This window comes from Marmota flaviventris, chromosome 10 (assembly GCF_047511675.1).
Source record: "Marmota flaviventris isolate mMarFla1 chromosome 10, mMarFla1.hap1, whole genome shotgun sequence".
In the NCBI taxonomy this organism is placed as follows: Eukaryota; Metazoa; Chordata; class Mammalia; order Rodentia; family Sciuridae; genus Marmota; species Marmota flaviventris.
The window spans coordinates 43,025,936-43,044,310 of NC_092507.1; the positions used below are offsets into that span (position 1 = coordinate 43,025,936).

Here is an 18,375-nt window from a genome sequence, read left to right on the forward strand (position 1 = left end):
TGGACACAATACCTTTATTTTATTTATTTTTACGTGGTGCTGAGGATTGAACCCAGTAACTCACATGTGCTAGGCAAGTGTTCTACCGCTGAGTCATAACCCCAGTCTTTTTTTTTTTGGGGGGGGGGTGGTTCTGGGGATTGAACCCAGGGCCTTGTGCATGCTAAGCAAGCACTCTGCCACTCTACACTGAGCTACACCTCCAGGCCCCAAAGCCCTTTTTGAGTCATCCAGAACAATGCCTACCCAGGACAGGGTTCTCCCTCACAAGAGAGAACCAGGGCAATGAGACCCTATTTCCTGACCTCTGTGCTTGGCCTTGTTCTTTACTAAGCAGCATCAGAGAAAAGGAATAGATGTCATGTACAGGCATACAGTGGGTTGGTGGTCTTAATGTCTTATAGTCCCGCAGGTCCCCAGGTGTCACAATGCCCAGTGGAAGATACACTGCTCAGGAAGGAGTGGCTGTTCAGATGGGCTCTGTACCAAGCCTTCTATGACTCCCTAGTAACCACCAGCCTCACCAGGACCCCATCCCTTCAAGCCCTCTTACCTGCAGGACTAGGCATGATGGGTGTTCCTGGAGGGCCACCACCACCAGGGGGTCCCTGAGATGAAATAAAAACTATATCAGTTACCCACAGTGGGGACAGCTGTGGGAAAAGGCTACCATGCTCTCCTAGTGAGCAGCTCAGCATTCATTGGCTAACCCTCCAGTGTTCACCTGGAGCCACAGCCTTAAGCCCAAGGGGAGCTGGGTTTGGACACTCCGCTTCCTCTTGGCAAGTCAAGAGCACCTGTGGCATACACACGTGTGCACACCTGCTCACATGTAGGCCGGCTGATGACAGCAGAGGCCCACGGGGAAGCTCAACAGCAAGCAGGCAGCTCCCCAGAAGGAAACTATTCCAGGTCTTGATGAAGGGTTTTGAGACCACCCCAGGCTTGCACAGGTGCCTGAATACTGACAGCAAGTTCTAGCAGTATGGAACTGGTGCTCAGAACACAAGTGGACAGGGACTCTGGAGTAGCTTTCCTACACACACAGCCACATTGACTAGACATGCAAGGGCCCAAGCCCACACACACTTACCACGTAGGTGCCGGGCGATGAGGAGGAATATGGAATCTGGAAACAAGATGTGGAGGAGTCATGTGATGGAGTCACCTCCTCAGACAGGCAATGCCCCTTTCCTTCCAAACCCACTAGGGGACATTCCCCACTCTTCTGAAGAAAGGTTTCAGGACCCAGTGAATTAGCTGCCTGGTCAGTTTCCCTGGGAGGCCTGGGGATGGGAGTGGAACCTGCTTCTCTGCCACACTGAGCCAGTCCCCAGAGCCTGATCTCCTACTCCCCAGTTTAGGAAGGAGTTGGGGACAGGGGCCTAGGAGGCCTGTAGTGTAGGAGGGAGGAGAGACAGCTCCTTTCCTCTCCTCTGGACTATCTGCAATGAGCTTCTTACCCACTCTCTCCTCTGAACACCGGAAGCCCACCCTCCTGGAGATGGGCAGGGGCCTCCTTCTGAACAATGCTCTCTGGGCCCAGGTTCTCAGCTTAGACCTGGGAGCTTCTGCAGAGGGCTGGGAAGGGCAGGGCAGGGCAGGGCAGGAGCCAGTCTGTGATAACCCAGCATGTTTCTACTGGACTTCCACATAACTTTCTCCTTGGAGGTATCAGGTGGGATTCTACTGTGTTTTCCCCTCCTCTGACACTTCCACTTGGGGACTGGAGCCATTCTGCTCCCAGAACCTCTTCTGTGGCAAACACCACCCTTCCCGACCTGGATACTCACTGAGTTAGCACTGTTGGGATTGGGCCAGGGTCTGCCAGCTCCCGGGCCCCTGAGAGGGAGAGAGAGACAGAGACAATGAAAATAGTGCAGTGCTGTGGACTCTAGGGGTAGAGCCAGCAGGGGCAGGAGAGGGCTGACATTAGTAATGGGAAATCCTTCATAAAGTCGTCCTAGGGTCCTCAAAGGCTATCTGGCTCTGGGGTAGGAATGGGTAATTCCATAGGTGGAAATCCATGAACTCCTTTAAATTATGATATTTGTAAAATATATTACATTTATAAACTCACATATAAAATACATGAAATTTTCTTTGCATGTGTATTTTCCCAGGTAGATCATCCACAGATTCTCACACAAAAGTTAAAAATCTCTGAAGCATCAGAGAACAGTGGCTACTTGTACAAGGGTTCCAATTTTGACTCAGCCAATAGAAGTTGTGTGAGCCTGGGCAAGTCACTTTACCTCTCTGTGCCTCAGTGACCTCATCGCAAATGATAATAACAACTGCCTTGCAGGGTTGTCATGAAGACTAGGTGAGCCGATCCCTGGAGCATGCCCAGAACTGTGCCTGCTGCCTGAGGCTGGACTCTCATTCCAGGGTCATCAGCATCCTCATTCTACTGACAAGGAGGCTGAGGCCCAGAGAGGTACCAGCAATGATTTATGAACAAGAGTCTTCCAGGGTGCCTGCAGAGGGTGGGAAGAGCCCCGCTCTGAGCCCTGGCCAAGTCCCTTTTGCCTTACATGTTAATCCCGGGCATGGCGGGGCCGAGGGAGTTGGGTGGTGGTCTCATGCCGCTGCCGTAATTCTGCAATGATAACCAAGGGTCAGTCTATGAGAAGGAGAAGGGGAACCAGAGAGAGAAGGAGGGAGGGGAAACAGACAGAACATAAGTGAGAGGGTTAGTCTGTGAAAAGGATCTGATGAGAAAAATAATACATTCTTTCAAAAAAGGTGGGACAGGGTGAGGACCAAGTAGTGGGGACAATGACAAGCCAGCACAGAGGGACAGTCCACAACAGTAAATGTGTTTTCAGGGCCTTAACAATGTTTTCAAAAACGCGGCTGTCAAGCAAGTTGCTCGCCTGCAACTCCCCCCACCACTCGGTGTGAGAAGAGTCTATGCGAAACTCAGACGTTCTCAGGATCCAGATTCGGCACAGGATAAGCCAGTGAGGCAGACCAGGTGCCACCCAGGCCTCTCGCCTGTTCCCCTCTTCGTGACTTGTGCTGCCTGACATCCTCTCTGAGAGCTATTTTCTTTGCAGAAATAACTGCCCTGCCTCCCATCTCCACTTGGAGGCTTCCTGGGTCGAGCAGCAGTGTTTCTGTGAAGCCTTCCCACCAGCCCCCTGAGGGTCCTGCTCCGTCCTGGTTACTCCCTGAATGCCTTAGAATCGCCACCCCCCCAAAGGCCACACCACCTTGAGTTATGGCCATGGCTATGCATCCGTCCCTCTCTCACTGGACCCTGAACGCCTTCTCACTGGACAGTGACCACAGCCCTCACTCCATGCTGTAGCTGGCCAACACTGAAGGGATGGATGGGTGAGGGAGCGAAGGAGTGACTGTGTGGGAGTAAAGTGTGCCCTGCAGCAGCTTAGGCTCTGCCCTCCAGGGGAATCTGGAAGAAGCAGGCTGGTGGAACTCCAATGGCCAAGGAGCAGCCAGCGTGAGCAGCCCGCGCTAAGCACATATACACTTCATTCTCCGTCCCTGGTTTGGTCCTGGTAACCCCATGAGACTGGTATTAGTCCCATGTACAGATGAGAAGGTCTGAGAGAGAAAGAGTCAGTAAACGGCAGAGGCGGGTTTCAACCTGGGCCTTCAGTCTGCATTCCTAGCCACATTCCTGGTGGGAAGGGGACTGAACAGGAGGTTGAGCTGGAGCTGACAAGCTTGGAAGCAACATCAGGCTGACGATGGGGTCTTCAGCCAGGGACCGCCTCCCCAAATCTCTCTGCCTCTGGGACATCTGCTGTCTAGTCACCTGCAAAAGCCTGGACCTAGAAGAATCCCAGATGAGATGCAGACAATGACAGGGACAGTACCCAGTACCAGGCTGGCTGGCAGAGCAAGGCCTAGAGTCAGTGGGGGTAGGTTGCAGCTAGAAATTTGAGGTCAGCACACAAGAGAGCTGGCCTCAAGCTTGGCCACTTGCTGGTGACTTTAGCACCAAATATGCTTTCCCGGAGTCAGACCGTGCTTTGCACTTTATGTGTATCATCTACATTTAATGGTCATGCCAACTCCTTTACTACCCTACTTTAGAGGTTAAAAAACTGAGGTCTGAGGCACAGGAAGCCCTTTGCTCGACTGTGCCTGGCTGAGCTAGGTTGAAGCCCCATAGCTTGGCCATGACTCAGCTGTGATGCCTCATCTGTAAAATGGGGACAGAGTCCACGATGCTGCAACCTTATGGGGCCCTAGGAAGATCATGAAGTGACAGCTCTCAAGTGCTTTGTGAACCCCGGAGATGCATGACAATTTGGGATGGCAGCCACAGAACACACACCACAGGCCTCAATGCTGCCGTGACATCACTGAGCACCGGCCTTGCTGGCCCTTCTCAGGGCCCATGACTGCTGCTGACCCCCTTCCACAAAGCTCAACCCCTGCTCTGCACAGGAAGCTCACTGTGTGTCAGGCGGCCTACTGTTCACTGCACAGAGCCAGCTCACTGCAAAGGTTTTCCAGGTCAAGTGACAACCCCAGGGACTGTGGCTACAGCCCACCCCTCTCCTAGCCATGGGAAAGGCCTCAGACAGGCACTCCCTCCAGAAAAATGGCTGGAAACGCAGCACGGCTTCTGGCTGGAGGGCTCCAGGAGCAACCCTTCTGCTCCCAATCCTGCCCAGCCTGTAGGAGCCTCGCTGGGCCAGCAAGGCGGCCCCATGGAGCTTCCCCCTGCAGACCCTTGGGGGGGCCCCTCATACCTCTCACTTCACAGAAGACAACTGGGAGGCCCAGAGAGGCCAGAGACTTGATCAAGGTCACTAAGTAAGTCAATAGTGAAAGTGGGCTGGAAGCTTAGCAGCCTGGTTGCAGAGACTTGGGAGAAATGGGCTGCCTCCTGGCTCCTGCCTGCCCACAGCACGTGGGTTGCTGGAGGTAGGGGGGCCTGGTTACTAACCAGAGACACCCCTCATCTGCTGTCAGCACTGCTCTGCAGGGATGGGGAGGCCATGTTCATGGGGGCCTGTCTTCCCTCACTCCTTGCCCTCCACCCACTCAGGTGTCCCTGGGCAGAAGGGTCTGGTCCACAGTCATAAAGAAAGCGAAACCTCTCCCACCCTTTGGGTCTCAGCCTCTGAGGTCTGATGGTCCGTAATGACACAGGAAGGCACCGAGCAGCAGGCAGGGGCCCACAGAGGGGGGCTGCCTCTGCCTCTTGCAGGTCCTCACGGGAGCTCTACCTCAGTGCTTCCCGTGGCTGTCTTCACCTTACACAGGGAAAGCCATCTAGCCATGAGGCTCATCTGCCGGAGGGGCCAGAAGCTGTCTAGGCAGAGGGAGACCACCCCACACTGGGAGGTTCATCAAGGGTCCCACTCCCTTTTCACTCAGCCCTGGTGCCCTGAGCCTGGATTATTAATCTTTGCACTGCTTTCTGTGGCTCCTACTTAGAGGCACTGAGCTTGGACTGGCCCTGGGTCAGCAGGGGCCAAGAGATGCAGTTTCTCCAGGTGCCACAGTATTATCCCTAAATATCATGGATTATCCTTCATCTGAATTTTCTCAAATGCAGAAAAGCCAGGATAGTAAGTAATCTGATTCTAGCCTCAACCTGAATATCAGAATCACTGCGGGAGCAGTGGCTCTGGGAATCACATCTGCAGGGTCTGCTGTGGGGTCTTGTTACACTCTGTACCCGAGTCTGACCGGGAGCTCTGCCTGGAATTTTAGCCTCATCTAAGAGAATTCAATTTTGAAGCACTGGGACAAAAGGTTACTGCCTGACACTGACACATAATTTTTTAGAGAAAAATGGATTAGGTGGAAGTATTGCCTTCTTTTTGGCACTGGTCATTTTACAAAAGTAGAGTAAAATTTGTCTGAATCCTAAGCGCAATGGGCAGGGCAACACCTGGACAGCTGGCCTCTTTGGGATGTTTAGGTGAAACATGATGCAGCTCAAAACAAGGACTGTCACTCTGCTTAGTTCTGAAATTTACAAAGGAGCTCCATGACCACGCTCTACCTGTTTTCTGCTCAGAAACTTCTGGAGGGGTCACTGGCTAAATACATTCCAATTTCCTACTAGGAATTATAGACCAGTGGTGTCCCACCTGTGTCTGGCATGGCACTGTGCATGCAGTGGGTGCATACTCAGGGCTGCCTGAAGGGGCTGGCTGCCCATTCTAATAGCCTGGGCTGTGGCAGAAGGCAGAGCTCAGTTCTTACAGGAAGGGGAAGGATCCAAAAACCCCATAGGGGTGTTCATAACCACTGTCTCACCCCGCCCCACAAGAGGCCCTGGGAGGTCATCGCCTGGCTGCCTGTTTTGCAGACAAAAAGGGCTATAAGTTCAACCCAGGTAAGCTACAGTCAGAACTGCTTTCTAGTACCAAGTTCTGAGCTTGCCTCTCTCCTGTCCACAGGGAATGCCCAGGCAATACTCTCAGGAGACAGACAGACAGAAAGGGCTGGGGGTGGGGGGAAGCCTTCTACTCTCAGCCTTAGAGTCCAAAGCTTCCAGGTTCTGCTGTGCTCAGGTGAGCTCTGATGCTCACTTTCTAGCTGTCCCTAGACCCTTTAATCCATCCAACACACCATCCTTGCCCAGGCCTAGAGCCTGAACTTCCTGCTCCCAGTGATGTGGTGCAGATGTTCCAGGCTGAGTGAGGGATTTAATACTGCACCCTACCAGAGGGGGGGTGGGAGATAAGAGCAGAGTGCTTTAGGGTCTCCACTGTCTTTTCCCCCTCCCTCCCTTCCTTTCTTTTTTATTCTGCATTGGAGACTGAATTCAGGGCCTCTAAGCTACATCCCCAGCCCTTTTTATTTTGACACAGTGTCTTACTAAGTTGCCCAAGCTGGCCTTGAACTTGTGATCCTCCTGCCCCAGCCTCCCAGGGTATGGTCCTCAGAGCTTGGGGAGCTCCAACCCTTGCACAATGTTGCACACTGCCTGGTGAGGCCAGGAAAGCCTCCCCAGCAAAATCTCAGCCTCTAGGACCCTCACCTCTTTGGGGCGTGCCCAAAGAAGTGTGTTGGACTGACATGATGACACAATCACCAAGCGAGAAGGAAGTCCTATGCTTCCGGAACACTGCCTCAGACACTCTCGATACATACATTTCCAGCTTCTAGAACCTCCATCTTAACTACAGGCTTAACAAACTGTTGGAGATTTCACCAGGAAAAAGATAAAATAAAATAGAAGCTAATTGTAATCACCACACCCAAACATTGGTTTTAAGTCCCCAAATTTGGAAAACAAATTACTTACTCAGGTGGGGGGTGCTACCGAGTTCCATGCATCATACAAGACCCTGACCCTCTTCCTTTCAGCAACCCCATAGGCAGATACTAGGTTCATGCCCATTTTATAGATGCAGCTGCAGAGCCTCTCAGAACCCACACAGGTGGGTGGTGGGATTACCTTTCCCTCCTCAGACTCCACCCTCCTGAATTGACTAGATCTCCCATGGCATTCTGAAAATCTGAGCCCACTGCGGATACCACACCAAGAGGAAGTGACTGCTACGTGGCTCAAGCCAAGGGGATCGAGAACCATGTCTTACTCTGGAGACATGGCTTTTAGCCTCTACCCTCTGACCCCTCCCATAGATGGCCCTGCAGAGGTCAGCTCCACACAGTGGCCAGACAGGATGGGGCCACCCTGGGAGCTTAAAAGGAGCTGCTGAGAACATGAAGTTTGGATAATGTGAGAAAGAACTAAACGAGAACACTGGGGCTGCAATTGTGGTGGGCTTGCTTCCTTTTAGGATTACAGGACCAGCAGAAGATAAGAACCTCCCTAAAATCTTTCCACACCACAGATGTTCCCCTACCACGGAGAGGGCTGCGGCCTCTGCTGCATGTGTGATTCCAGGACGGAACAGACATCTCCCCATGAAAGGGAGCATGGGTGTGTGTGTGGGGGGGGGGGGGGGCACTGCTCTACCTGCCAGAGAGGCAGAAACCTGGAGGGGGCCCAGGGAACCCCAAACACCTCAATCAAGGGAGGGAGAGACAAGGCAAGCAGACTTCCAGGCAGGGCAGAAAAGCAGGGAAGGAATGCCCTAGAACCAAACCTCCTGCTCTCACTTCTCACTCAGATTTCCAGTTCCTGTGGGCAATCAGAGAATGCCCAGGGAGGGTGGAACACGGCAAACTCTGTCACAGCCAAGTGCTCAGAGGAGTGGAACAACTGTGAGAAGGTTCCAAGCAGGAATGGCCTGTCACACCATCGCGCATGTGGGATGTGGGGCTGTCAGAGGGATAACAATTGTGAAGAGGTGCACTGGGCACTTGAAATTATTTCTTACAGGAATTTCTAAACTGCCATTTTTGGTAATAGAGCCCCCTGGTCAAAAGGAATCTTGGGCAGAAACTGATGTATGAAGCTGGCTGAGGTCTGGGGTTAACGTGGTTGTTAGGCACAACTTGGCCTCCTCCTATGGCAGAGAACACGGATAAAAACTCACTCCTCATTTGATAGGGTGGGGACGCTGAGGCCTACAAATGATTCACCCAAGGACAGACAAATGGTGAGTGGCAGCCAGAAGTAGGAGAGCCACTCACATGCTCACCTGTGGGTCAGCACACTGAGACCCCTGGAGCCATCAAGTCTACCCCACTCAGGGAAAGAGGTGGCTTTGGGATTCCTGGAGGCCCCCATCACAGCTAAGGCCACCATACCCTCTGCCATTCAAATCCCTCAATCCCATGCTAGGATACCCCACCTTAGAGGAGTCTGGGGTCACTTCTCAGATGTCCCCCACCCCCAGGTTCCCTAGACGTACCTTAACTCAGCCACCCAGGGGCTGTTCTGGCTGTGTGCAGGGCCAGCCCACTACAGGCAGGGATGGGAGCTTAGGGACCCAGACACACCTTCCCTCTTACCCCTGTGAGCCACAGACATGGAAGACTGACAGACTGGAAAGAGGAGAGAAGGCGGGTGCACACAGATGGCCGGGGAGATGGATGGACAGAAAGATGGCTAGTTACCTGTGGCCCAGGACCCATAGGCCCCATGCCTCGGGGAGGGTTCATTCTCTGCATTGATCCTCCCATGTTGGGGTGGCCTGCAAGAGAAAATAGGTAAGCCAGGGATTGGTAGGACAGAGCAAGGAGGAGCCCTCGTGGTGCCACAGGCTGCTTGCCCCACCCTGCCCTCTCTACCTTGTTGTCGGGTGGGATCCATGGAATTGGGCAGCAATGGCTGTGTCCCAGGAACTCCTCCTGGAGGCTGAAAGACATGTGAGACAGAAGCTAAGGAGCTGCTCCCTGGAGCTGATGAATGCTGGGGATGCATCTGCCTGCCCCACCTGCCGCCTGGGGTCATTCACAGCCTCCCTGAGACTATTTCTGCTGCCTGTCAACTGGGAAGGGTCCCCCAGCACAAAGCAGTCGCTCCAGCGAGCCTTAGTTCCAGTTTTGACACCAGGTGGGGGGATGGAGGGAGGGAGGAATGGGGCTAGGCAGTAGGCAAGGAACCACTGCCCTGCTGTCAGGACCTATGCTGCCTGCCAGATCCCTGAAATGAGGCAGAACATTCTCCAGGTCATGCCAGAGAATGCAATGCTCACCACCTGCCCCGGGGCAGCAGAGTTCCCTCCTTTCTAGTTGCCTGTACCTGAGCTGCCGTGTTAAGTCTTCCCACAGAGCTGCAACTCATTTCATCCCCAGCTTCAAGTTACAGGGACTGAGACCCACTGGCTAAAACCATATCACCACGGGAAGCCCTTCTATAGGTGAACAGGGGTAAACACCTTAGAGATTTAGATGGGAAAGCTGAGGCCCAGAGGCCCTCAGCCACGTATTCATCAGCAGAGCCAGGACAAGTGCCCAGGTCTCCCAGCCCCAAGATGACAAGGGGACTGTGGGCACAGAAGCGAGGCATGCTAAAGCAGAGCCCGCTTGCCAAAGTTTGTGGAGTGGCAGGTGGCACTGATGGAGCTGCTATCAAGGAGGTGAGACAGGGTGCCCAGAATTCCTGGGGGAGTGCTCGGCACACCTGCTGTGACAACCTATTCAAAATAATTTGCTGGGGACAAAAGTTATTTCAGCTACAATTTGAAAAAAGAGCCATGGGAAGCATGTTTCTAGCACCCTCTCTAGAACACACTCTTGACTTTGGGAGGAAGTCTTTGGTGATGGCACCTTGTTTCCCAGCTACAGGCCCAGAGCTTCTGAAGGGTGAGACACCTGTGACAAGGGGTCTGCCCCTGGTGGCCGCAGTGGGGCCAGCCAAGTTTGAAGCTCATCTATCTTTGGCCCAACAGTGAACGCCAGTGGTTTGGTAAAAGGTGGTCGGAAACAAAGAAATAGACCTTCACTGCTTTCTCTAGCTTCAGACGGAAGGGGTGTGGCTGGGGGCAGGGCAGCCACACAAGCCCTTGAACCTGGGTATGACCTCCTGCTCAGAAGGTGGCTTTTTGGACCTGTAACTCCCACCTGCTGGGGACCCTTGGAGGCTCTCCTGGTCCTGGGTTTTAACTGTGCCACCCCTGGCTTTCGCCCGGCTTCCTCACCTCCAGTTCCCCAGCTCTGGATTACTTGGCTGGCTTGGGTCTGCTCACCTGGGCTGAGGGTTTATACCGCCTGGTTGTAGGACTCTGTGAGGACTCAGGAAGGCCTGTCTCTAAGGCTGTCTGGATTTGGGGAGCCTAGGAGGTTCAGGTGGGATCCTTCAGGGTCCTGAGTTACCCAGTGCAGAAACACCATACCCACCCTGATAGAGCAGCTGCAGGGGACAGTACTCACTCCCTCTCCAGGTAGGCCCACACTGACCACCAGTTCTTACAGAAAGCTCTTCCTGGCATGTGTCAGGACACCAGGAGCAGAGCTGGGCTATCCAGGGGCTCAGAGAGCCAGGAGACTCACTTCCCTCACTAGGTAACCCTGTGATAGGGAGAGGAAAGTCTGGGCTTCCTCTGTAAGAGAAGGAAGGAGTACAATGACTGAAGAAAACGGGTCTCACACTGAGAAGGCGGAGGCCCTCAAACAGAAAACCATCAGCTGCTAGATGGGACTATGGTCATGCTGTGCACACCCCCTCAGTCCCAGAGAAAAGAGGTGCTCTGGGACTGTCACACAGGCTACTGAAGGTAGGCCAGCTCTTCTGTGGCACTGGAGGGTGAGGCACAGGCAGCATCTGTCCAGAAAATGGACGAATGGTCAGCTGCCCCTGTAGTTCACTCACCTGCCCACCAGGACACCAGCAGAGTCTGGGGGTTTTGTGAAGGTCTAATATGAAAGGGCAATCTGACAACTCAGATTCTAGCCCCTCCTTTACTAAACCTAACTGAACCCCTCTGTTTACCACCTACCCAAGCCACCCTGGCTTGCAAAACAGCAGCACTCTAAATAGAGACCCAAACCTCTAACCAGGGAAGCAGGTGGGAGGCTGGCCTTGCAAAGCTTCAAGGCCAAGTGAGCGACCACTGGCTTCTTGTTCCCCTGATCACCCTGCCTACCACCCTTGAGCCCAAGCAAGTCCCCCTGCCTCTGTTTCCGCCACTGGCTGCAGGAGAGGGGAGTAACTGAGGTACTCTCCAAGAAATGCCCAGGGGCCATACCTGTGGAAAGGGCACATTCCTCTTTAAGAACAAAGATTTCTGGAGTTCACAGGATATTGGAAAATTTGAGAATTTCCTATGAAATGGCAGGAAGACTGGGAAAATTGTTTGCAATGCAAGGTGCAGATCACTCATGCTTAATTGCTAAATAGACACACGTGCCCTTCTCCATCACTTAGTGGCTGGAGGAAGGGCCACAATCACAATTACCATCAGGAAGTATTTGATCTCTCCCTAGGGTGATGGCCAGTTTTGGCCAAGGAGAGCCACCAAGCGGGCAAGCGGGAAAGCTGCTCTGGGGTCCATGTGTGCAATGATAAAGGAGCTCACTTGGTGACACTGGGTCAAAACAGAGGCAGGGGAAGCCACTTTCACCTATGAAAGTCAAGTGAGTGGGTGGGGCAGAGTAGAACCAACAAGGCTGGAAGTTGAGGACATACTGGAGCCCAGCTCACTGTGAGCCCGAACTCTGCAATGTGTCTAAGGATCCCTTCTTTGGAGCTAGGTCACCAATTCCTTATGTGCAAATTTGTTCCCTTTATGTTGGAAAAAAACAGGACACAAAGGACATTGTGAAAGGAAATATAAAGGTGGAAACCTGACAGACAGTCTCACATTAAAACCAGAGGCCCCTGTGTATTTGAGTCTCTCTCCACCCTGAATCATCTCACTTGGGCTTTTCTGCAGGGCCTCAAGAATGGAAAGAATCCCACTCAGATACGCTAATGTAACTGGTGACTAAACTCCCAGCTCCGATGGCAACAAGCGCTGGATGTGCTGGAGCTGTTGTCCGATTTTTTTTGAAGGACTTTTGCAAAGTCACTGAAAAAATATTCTGTTAAAAAATATTTTGGCACAAAAGATATCTATCTCCCTGATAGACAAAAACAACTTTAAAGAAACTATGTTCAAAAGAGGCATCATCTATTCGCCTTTACCTCTTCAGCTCACCTCCCGCCCTGAAGGGCTCAACCAGGGAGGGGGCTTTCCCCAGAACATCTAGAACTGACAACCCGCATTGGCCAGAGTAAGGCAAATGACCCAGGTTTTTGGTTGAAAAACCTCTTTGTTAGCAGACCACTTTTCCAATTAAATGAACAAATCCTTCCTTGTTTTGAGTCTAGGAAGTAAGCAGACATTTCTTAAAAACTCCCAAATACCCTGCTTTGCTATACCCAGGCTCCTGATCTAAGCATTCCTATGGGCCATTTCTCCCCCTAATAGCAGGATTATATTTACCAGCCTTGGCAATTCTCAAAAGCTTCCAGGAAAAAAATGCACGTTGTCAATTAACTTCATTAAGGAGGAAGACCCTCTTCCAAGAAAGGGCTGGAAGGGAGGGGCACGGGCATTACCACCTTCTCTAGAAGAGCCAAGACCCTGCAATCCCTCCCAGGTTGCCAACGCTGTTGCCCTCTGAACCCTAGGACACGATGCCGCCAGGATAGGCAGGTCAAATGCTGCATCACGGGCCTAGAGAAGATTTGTTGGTAAGCAACCCACCCCACACCCCCAATCTTAAAACCTGTCCCTCTACCCCTCAATCCTCCTCCCAAATACTGATTTGCGTCAGAGTCCACCTAAGGCCAATGATGGCTGAGTGAGAGGAGAGAGAACATGAAAAGGTACAGTACCTGGTTTCCCATTCTGATCGGGGGCCTGGGGCCGCCTGCGTATCGCGGTGACATAAAAGGCTGCAATTACAGGGAATTAGTTCAATGATAGCCTGCACTACTGTACAGCAACAGACACAAATGCTCTCCAATCCACAAAGTCCAGTTTGTTACAACTAGTGATCTTCTAAACTCTTCCTCCCCGTAGCCTCTTCCCTCTGGGCAAAACTTCCCACGGGCAGAGGAAACAACAGATCCACCAACAAATGTCTCCCACACTGCACTGGTCCACGGAGATCTACTTTGGGTGAAGGGGCAGCGGCTGGGACTTTGCGCAGGATGCAGAACAGTTAAATCAACGAGGGGCAAGGGAGGACACCTCTGCTCTCCGTAAGGGCAAATAAAAGAGTAAGGAAAAGGTCTCATACATAACGTCTTCAGGGTCTGCAGACAGAGCTGGACGCCACGCACGCGTGCGCACACATGTGCATACACAGAGAAACTACTGACAGGGAGCCATGGGAAGGGAGCGAGGGTTTAGGGGGAAACGCAATGGAAAACGATAAGGGGACAGCGCGGGCGCCCTAACTCAGTGCAGGGGGATGGGCGAGAAAGCTTTCTCAGCAGCGAGAGCACACAAAGAAAGGCTAGGGATGCAGCTTTGGCTACAAACGAATGGTTAACCAAACTCAAAAACCAAACCAAAAGTGAGAGAGGAAAAAACAAAAACGCAAAGGCCACTGACAAGGTCACAGAATATTTTTTCTTTTCTCTTGGTTTCATATCCAAGCTGGGTGTGATGTCCATGGAATGAAGACTATCTTTAGCAGAAAAAAAAAAAAAATTTTTTTTTTTTTAAATTCAATTTGTCCATAAAGACTCGAAGGCAATGGCTGGAGCACGTTTTGATTTTTGTTTTTCCTCTGTGGGCTCTCTCCTTCCTCCTGCCCCGCGCCCCCCGGCGGGCGGGCGAGCCACAGTGCGTTTACCTGACTGTGGGGTCCCATCATGCTGCTGGGATTGTGAGGTGGAGGCTGTGCGTGCGGCGAGGGCTGTGACCCCGGAGGACCCTGTGAGGCCAGACAGTAGAGGCAGGTTATAGATCACAGCACATGGAGAAGCGCAGAAGAAGCTTAAAAGAACAAAAATTCAACCAAAACGCAGGGTGGCGGCGGGCGTGCAGGTGGGGGCTCTGGCTGACGGGAGGTGGTGGAGCTGCTGCTTAGGTCGCCAGCTCAATGGTGTAAAACGGCGGGCGGGCGGGAGGGAGGGAGGGAAGCTGGTCAATACATTCACAGGGGATTCAGAAGAAAAGAAAAATAAAATGAAGCACCTCTGTCAAAGCACACAGGAGCAAGGTCCAGACACAGTCTACCATCTGAGCATAGTTTGCCATGTTAAATACGTTGGTTGAGATGGGCTCAGAGGGTACAATGATGTGCAGACAAAAGCCACCTGGACCCAAATGCAAAGCGTGCACGTGCCGCTTGCAAGGGATGTGGGAAAGAATCAGGGAAGGTCCCTGCCCTTGAGGAGCTCACAGTCTGGGGGATCAGGACAAGGTAACTGGGTGACTTGAAGCAGGAATAATCATGGGTTAGGGAAAGGTCCAGGCCACGCCCACTGGGGGGGAGTGCCACAGGGGCACTGTTAGACAAGGACAGAGGCAGAAGGAACAAAGTGGCCCCATAGACTGAAACAATGGGGGTAATGCAATAACAAACAAGTGCCCACTCAGTGGTAAGCAGTGCTGGGTTCTTTTGTTTGTAAAATGGTCCTGTAAAGTGGAGTCTCTCATTCTAATTTTTACAGGTGAGGAAACAGTCTCAAGGGATAAAGGCACTTGGCCGTGGCCACACAACTGGTAAGTGGCAGCACCACAATGAGAAGCTCAATGATCTAAGGCCTACCTTTATCCCTGCAGCCCAGGGTCAAGGGGATTGTGAGGGAGGGCTTGGAGACTCCTGACCACTGGGTAGGTCAGTGGATTGAGGGTCTTTCCATACCAGTTGGTGGTGAGCCACCTGCAGCTTCAAGCTGACCCAGAGCCCTGGCTATGCTGACCTCCCTATACAGAAGAGATAGGGAGATAAATGCTCTTAAACAATGGGGTTGGTCAAATTGCAGGTTGCACCAATCATTGGACGGTGAAATCGATTTAGTGGGTTGCAACCATTATTTTTTAAAAAACTGAAACTGGGCGGGGGGGGGTGGGGTATTTTAAGGCAGGTATCTTAAGTGGGTGCCTGTAATCCCAGCTTCGGTGGGAGGATCGCAAATTCAAAGCCAGTCTCAGCAAATTTGCAAGACTGTCTAAAAATAATTTAAGGGGGGTGGGGCGCTGGGGATGTGGCTCAGTGGTTAAGCGCCCATGGGTTCAACCCCTGGTACTGGGGATTGAACTATTTCTCTATTTATGTGTATATGTAAGTATGTAAGTGAGTGAGTGTGTGTGTGTGTGTGTGTGTGAGAGAGAGAGAGAGAGAGAGAGAGAGAGAGTGTGTGTGTGTGTGTGTGTGTGAGAGAGAGAGAGAGAGAGAGAGAGAGAGAGAGAAAGAGTTGTGAGAGAGTGTTTTAGACTAGGACACAATCCCAAGGAGTTTCCTACTATGAGGAAACTGATAGTGGGTCACAGTCTAAAAGTGTGAAGGACTTTCTGGCCCACCCAGGCGGCTCAGAGCTGGACTCTGGTGCTGGGACAAGGAGCTACACCCCAATGTACTTATCTCCACCCAGATATTGCCGTTAGCTTTGGAAGTTTTTTGAGAAAAGTTCAAATTCTGCATGGGGATGCAAGGGTAGTTTTAACTCCCAGTCTTCTTCCTCAAAGCTGGGCCACCAGGCTCTGCTTGCTAGGGGGACTCAGCCCAGTCCCAAGGAGGAGCAAAGCGCAGGCCAGAGGGTGGGTGTGGAGGCAGAAGAGGTGCGCAGAGCAAGATGCAGAGAATTGCACAGGAACCTGAGGGCACCACTGGCAACAGGCCTGGGAGCTTCTTGGCTGATCCAGGGGCTGCTCACTTCCGGAAAGCTCCGAGGAGCAGATGTTCCCCTACCTGCCACGCTACTAATTTCAACAAGTGTGTGTCTTTCTAGCGGCTGCCAGCAACGGCATGGTTTGTTACCATGAGCAATTTTCTTAATTAACAGACATTAATTAGCCATTTAGCAATTTTGCAAGCATTTGTTTAGCGGCTTTCCTAAACATGAATACCACTGTGATAATGGCACTGATTAGAGGGTCCCCTAATTAACAGTACAGGGAAGGAAAATTGAAATCACATAAATTAAAAAGGGAGGGGAAGTTAATGAAGGCGGGACATATTTGCACCTGCAAGTCTTTTGTACCATGAAACTTGGGTGTAATGTAAACAAAACAAGATAATTTGAAGCCAACACCCAAAAAAAAGAAAAATAAAAAGAACGGAGGAGGATGGTTCAAGGGTGAGGTCCGGTTGCCAAGAGGGGGCAAAAGGCCTTCTGTCAGTTCCTCGGCTCTTGGCAATGTGGGAATGCCTCCTCCTTCACCATCCTCGCCTCTCTCTGGACACAGGGAGCGCTTTCACAAAGTGAGCAGCATGGCTCTGGGCAAGTCCCTTACAACCATGTGCCACTCATCAAGGAAGGTCAGTAATGGTCGACTCCCTCATCTGACGTGCCCAAGAGCAGCTGGCACTCACCTGGGGTCTGCACAACAGCAGTCATCACACCAAGCCAATGCATAAACCTGGGTCTGCTTCACTGCTGAGGAGGTCTGGGGACCCCCACCCTCACCCGCACCCCAAGAGGCCCCTGAGGTGCCTCCCTCAGAAGCTCCCTGTTGGACTTCTGACTGGTCCCCAAATGAGCTGGGGTGATAAGTCTGATCAATAAAAACCTAAGCAGCAAGCTGTTCAGTGAGGCCCTGGGCTGTTGAACCTGGGGAGGAAGAGCAGCTCAGAAGCTGGAGTTTGGAACACCTAAGACCAGGGAATCCAGCCTAGGCCAACAGGTCACCAGACAGAAAATCACACCACAACCTTGACCAGGCTAATATGAATCTCAGTACTTCCCTCCCCAGGACAAGAAGCTTCCCTCCCACCTCCTGTCAGGTGCTGGCCAGGCTCTGGCCAGTTCAGCCACTGGCACTCCTGGGAGCTTGCAACAGACCAGGAGCCAGCAACCTACAACTTCCCAAAGGGCCACCCACATCTTCTGTGTCCCTACTATGTGCATTCGGCTTGTAGCTTTCTGTCACTACATTCTCTGTGCCTGGCCTGTGCCCTTGAGATTGTCTGCAGCATTGTAGCAGGACCCTGGCACAGCCAGGCACATCCTCAGGAGCAAACAGAGCTGCGCTCAGGGAAACATCTGCTTCTGTAAAGAAAATGATAGGCTTATAGCCTATCTCCACCAGGAGGCAAGGGCTCTGCTGCCTTGAGTTTGATAGGCCGCAAACAGGCAGACTTGTCTGGCTTCCCAGCCAGCATTCTTGACCAGAGACCTATAGGTAAGTTTCGAGAAAAAGGACTTCACGGTCTTTTTGACCTGTTACCCATGTAGGCAAAATACTACATAGGAAATAGACCAAAACAAACAAACCAGATCATGCTGGAGGATTCTGATCTCTGTGCGGATAGGAACCTTTCACCCCTAACGTCTGGACAGATGGGGCTGGCAGGTGGAGAGGACTGTGGCAGAGGTGAGAGAAGGAGGGAGTCCCAAAGCTGCTCACACTGATCAGTTTTCCTATGTAGGATAACTTCCCCATAGGTCTTTTGGGAATGCAGTTACTGAAAGCTTTTGAGGGTCCCAAATATGTGTGTCTGGAAGCCAGCTTGGCTGGAACAAGCCTCTGGGCCCAGCTCCACTTTGATGGTCTCTCCACATGGACCTTGGGGGTTTTCTGTCATAGGTACTACATAATTTTGGGCCAGGTCATGGCCAAGCAGCCCTACTAGATAGAAGCTTAGGAGGGAACCACATCAGTCCAACAGCCATCTGTTTGCTGGGTGGCTCTGACAGGTTGTTTTACCATCCTCCAATGTCCTTTATAGAAAAGAGGCCCAGGACAGAGGTGGGACTTGTCTAAGGCCAGAGAACTAGCTGGCAGCCAAGCTACATCTCCTAACTGTGAGTGTGGACTTTGCCTGTACAAGTTCACTTAATTCTGAGCTCCTCACAGTAAGGTCCACCAATCTGATAGTCAAGGAATTGGATATGTAAGTGTTAGGACAGCACAG

The 18,375-nt window shown here is 52.0% G+C and overlaps 1 protein-coding gene across 6 annotated transcripts in view; it reads right to left on the reverse strand.

Annotated features, from left to right (window-relative positions):
• Positions 1–18,375, reverse strand: part of Ssbp3 (single stranded DNA binding protein 3) — a 157,765-nt gene that overhangs the window by 10,522 nt on the left and 128,868 nt on the right. Inside the window, exons 6-13 of one of the 6 annotated variants that reach the window (XM_071617867.1) lie at positions 14,146–14,226; positions 13,178–13,237; positions 9,145–9,211; positions 8,971–9,047; positions 2,538–2,626; positions 1,794–1,842; positions 1,094–1,129; positions 554–608 (exon numbers count right to left, since the gene is read on the reverse strand). In XM_071617867.1, coding sequence (XP_071473968.1) covers positions 554–608; positions 1,094–1,129; positions 1,794–1,842; positions 2,538–2,626; positions 8,971–9,047; positions 9,145–9,211; positions 13,178–13,237; positions 14,146–14,226 — 514 coding nt within the window. The remainder of the gene's footprint in view (positions 1–553; positions 609–1,093; positions 1,130–1,793; positions 1,843–2,537; positions 2,627–8,970; positions 9,048–9,144; positions 9,212–13,177; positions 13,238–14,145; positions 14,227–18,375) is intronic. The other 5 variants (XM_027944897.2, XM_071617868.1, XM_027944898.2 and 2 more) reach the window with 5 other exon arrangements.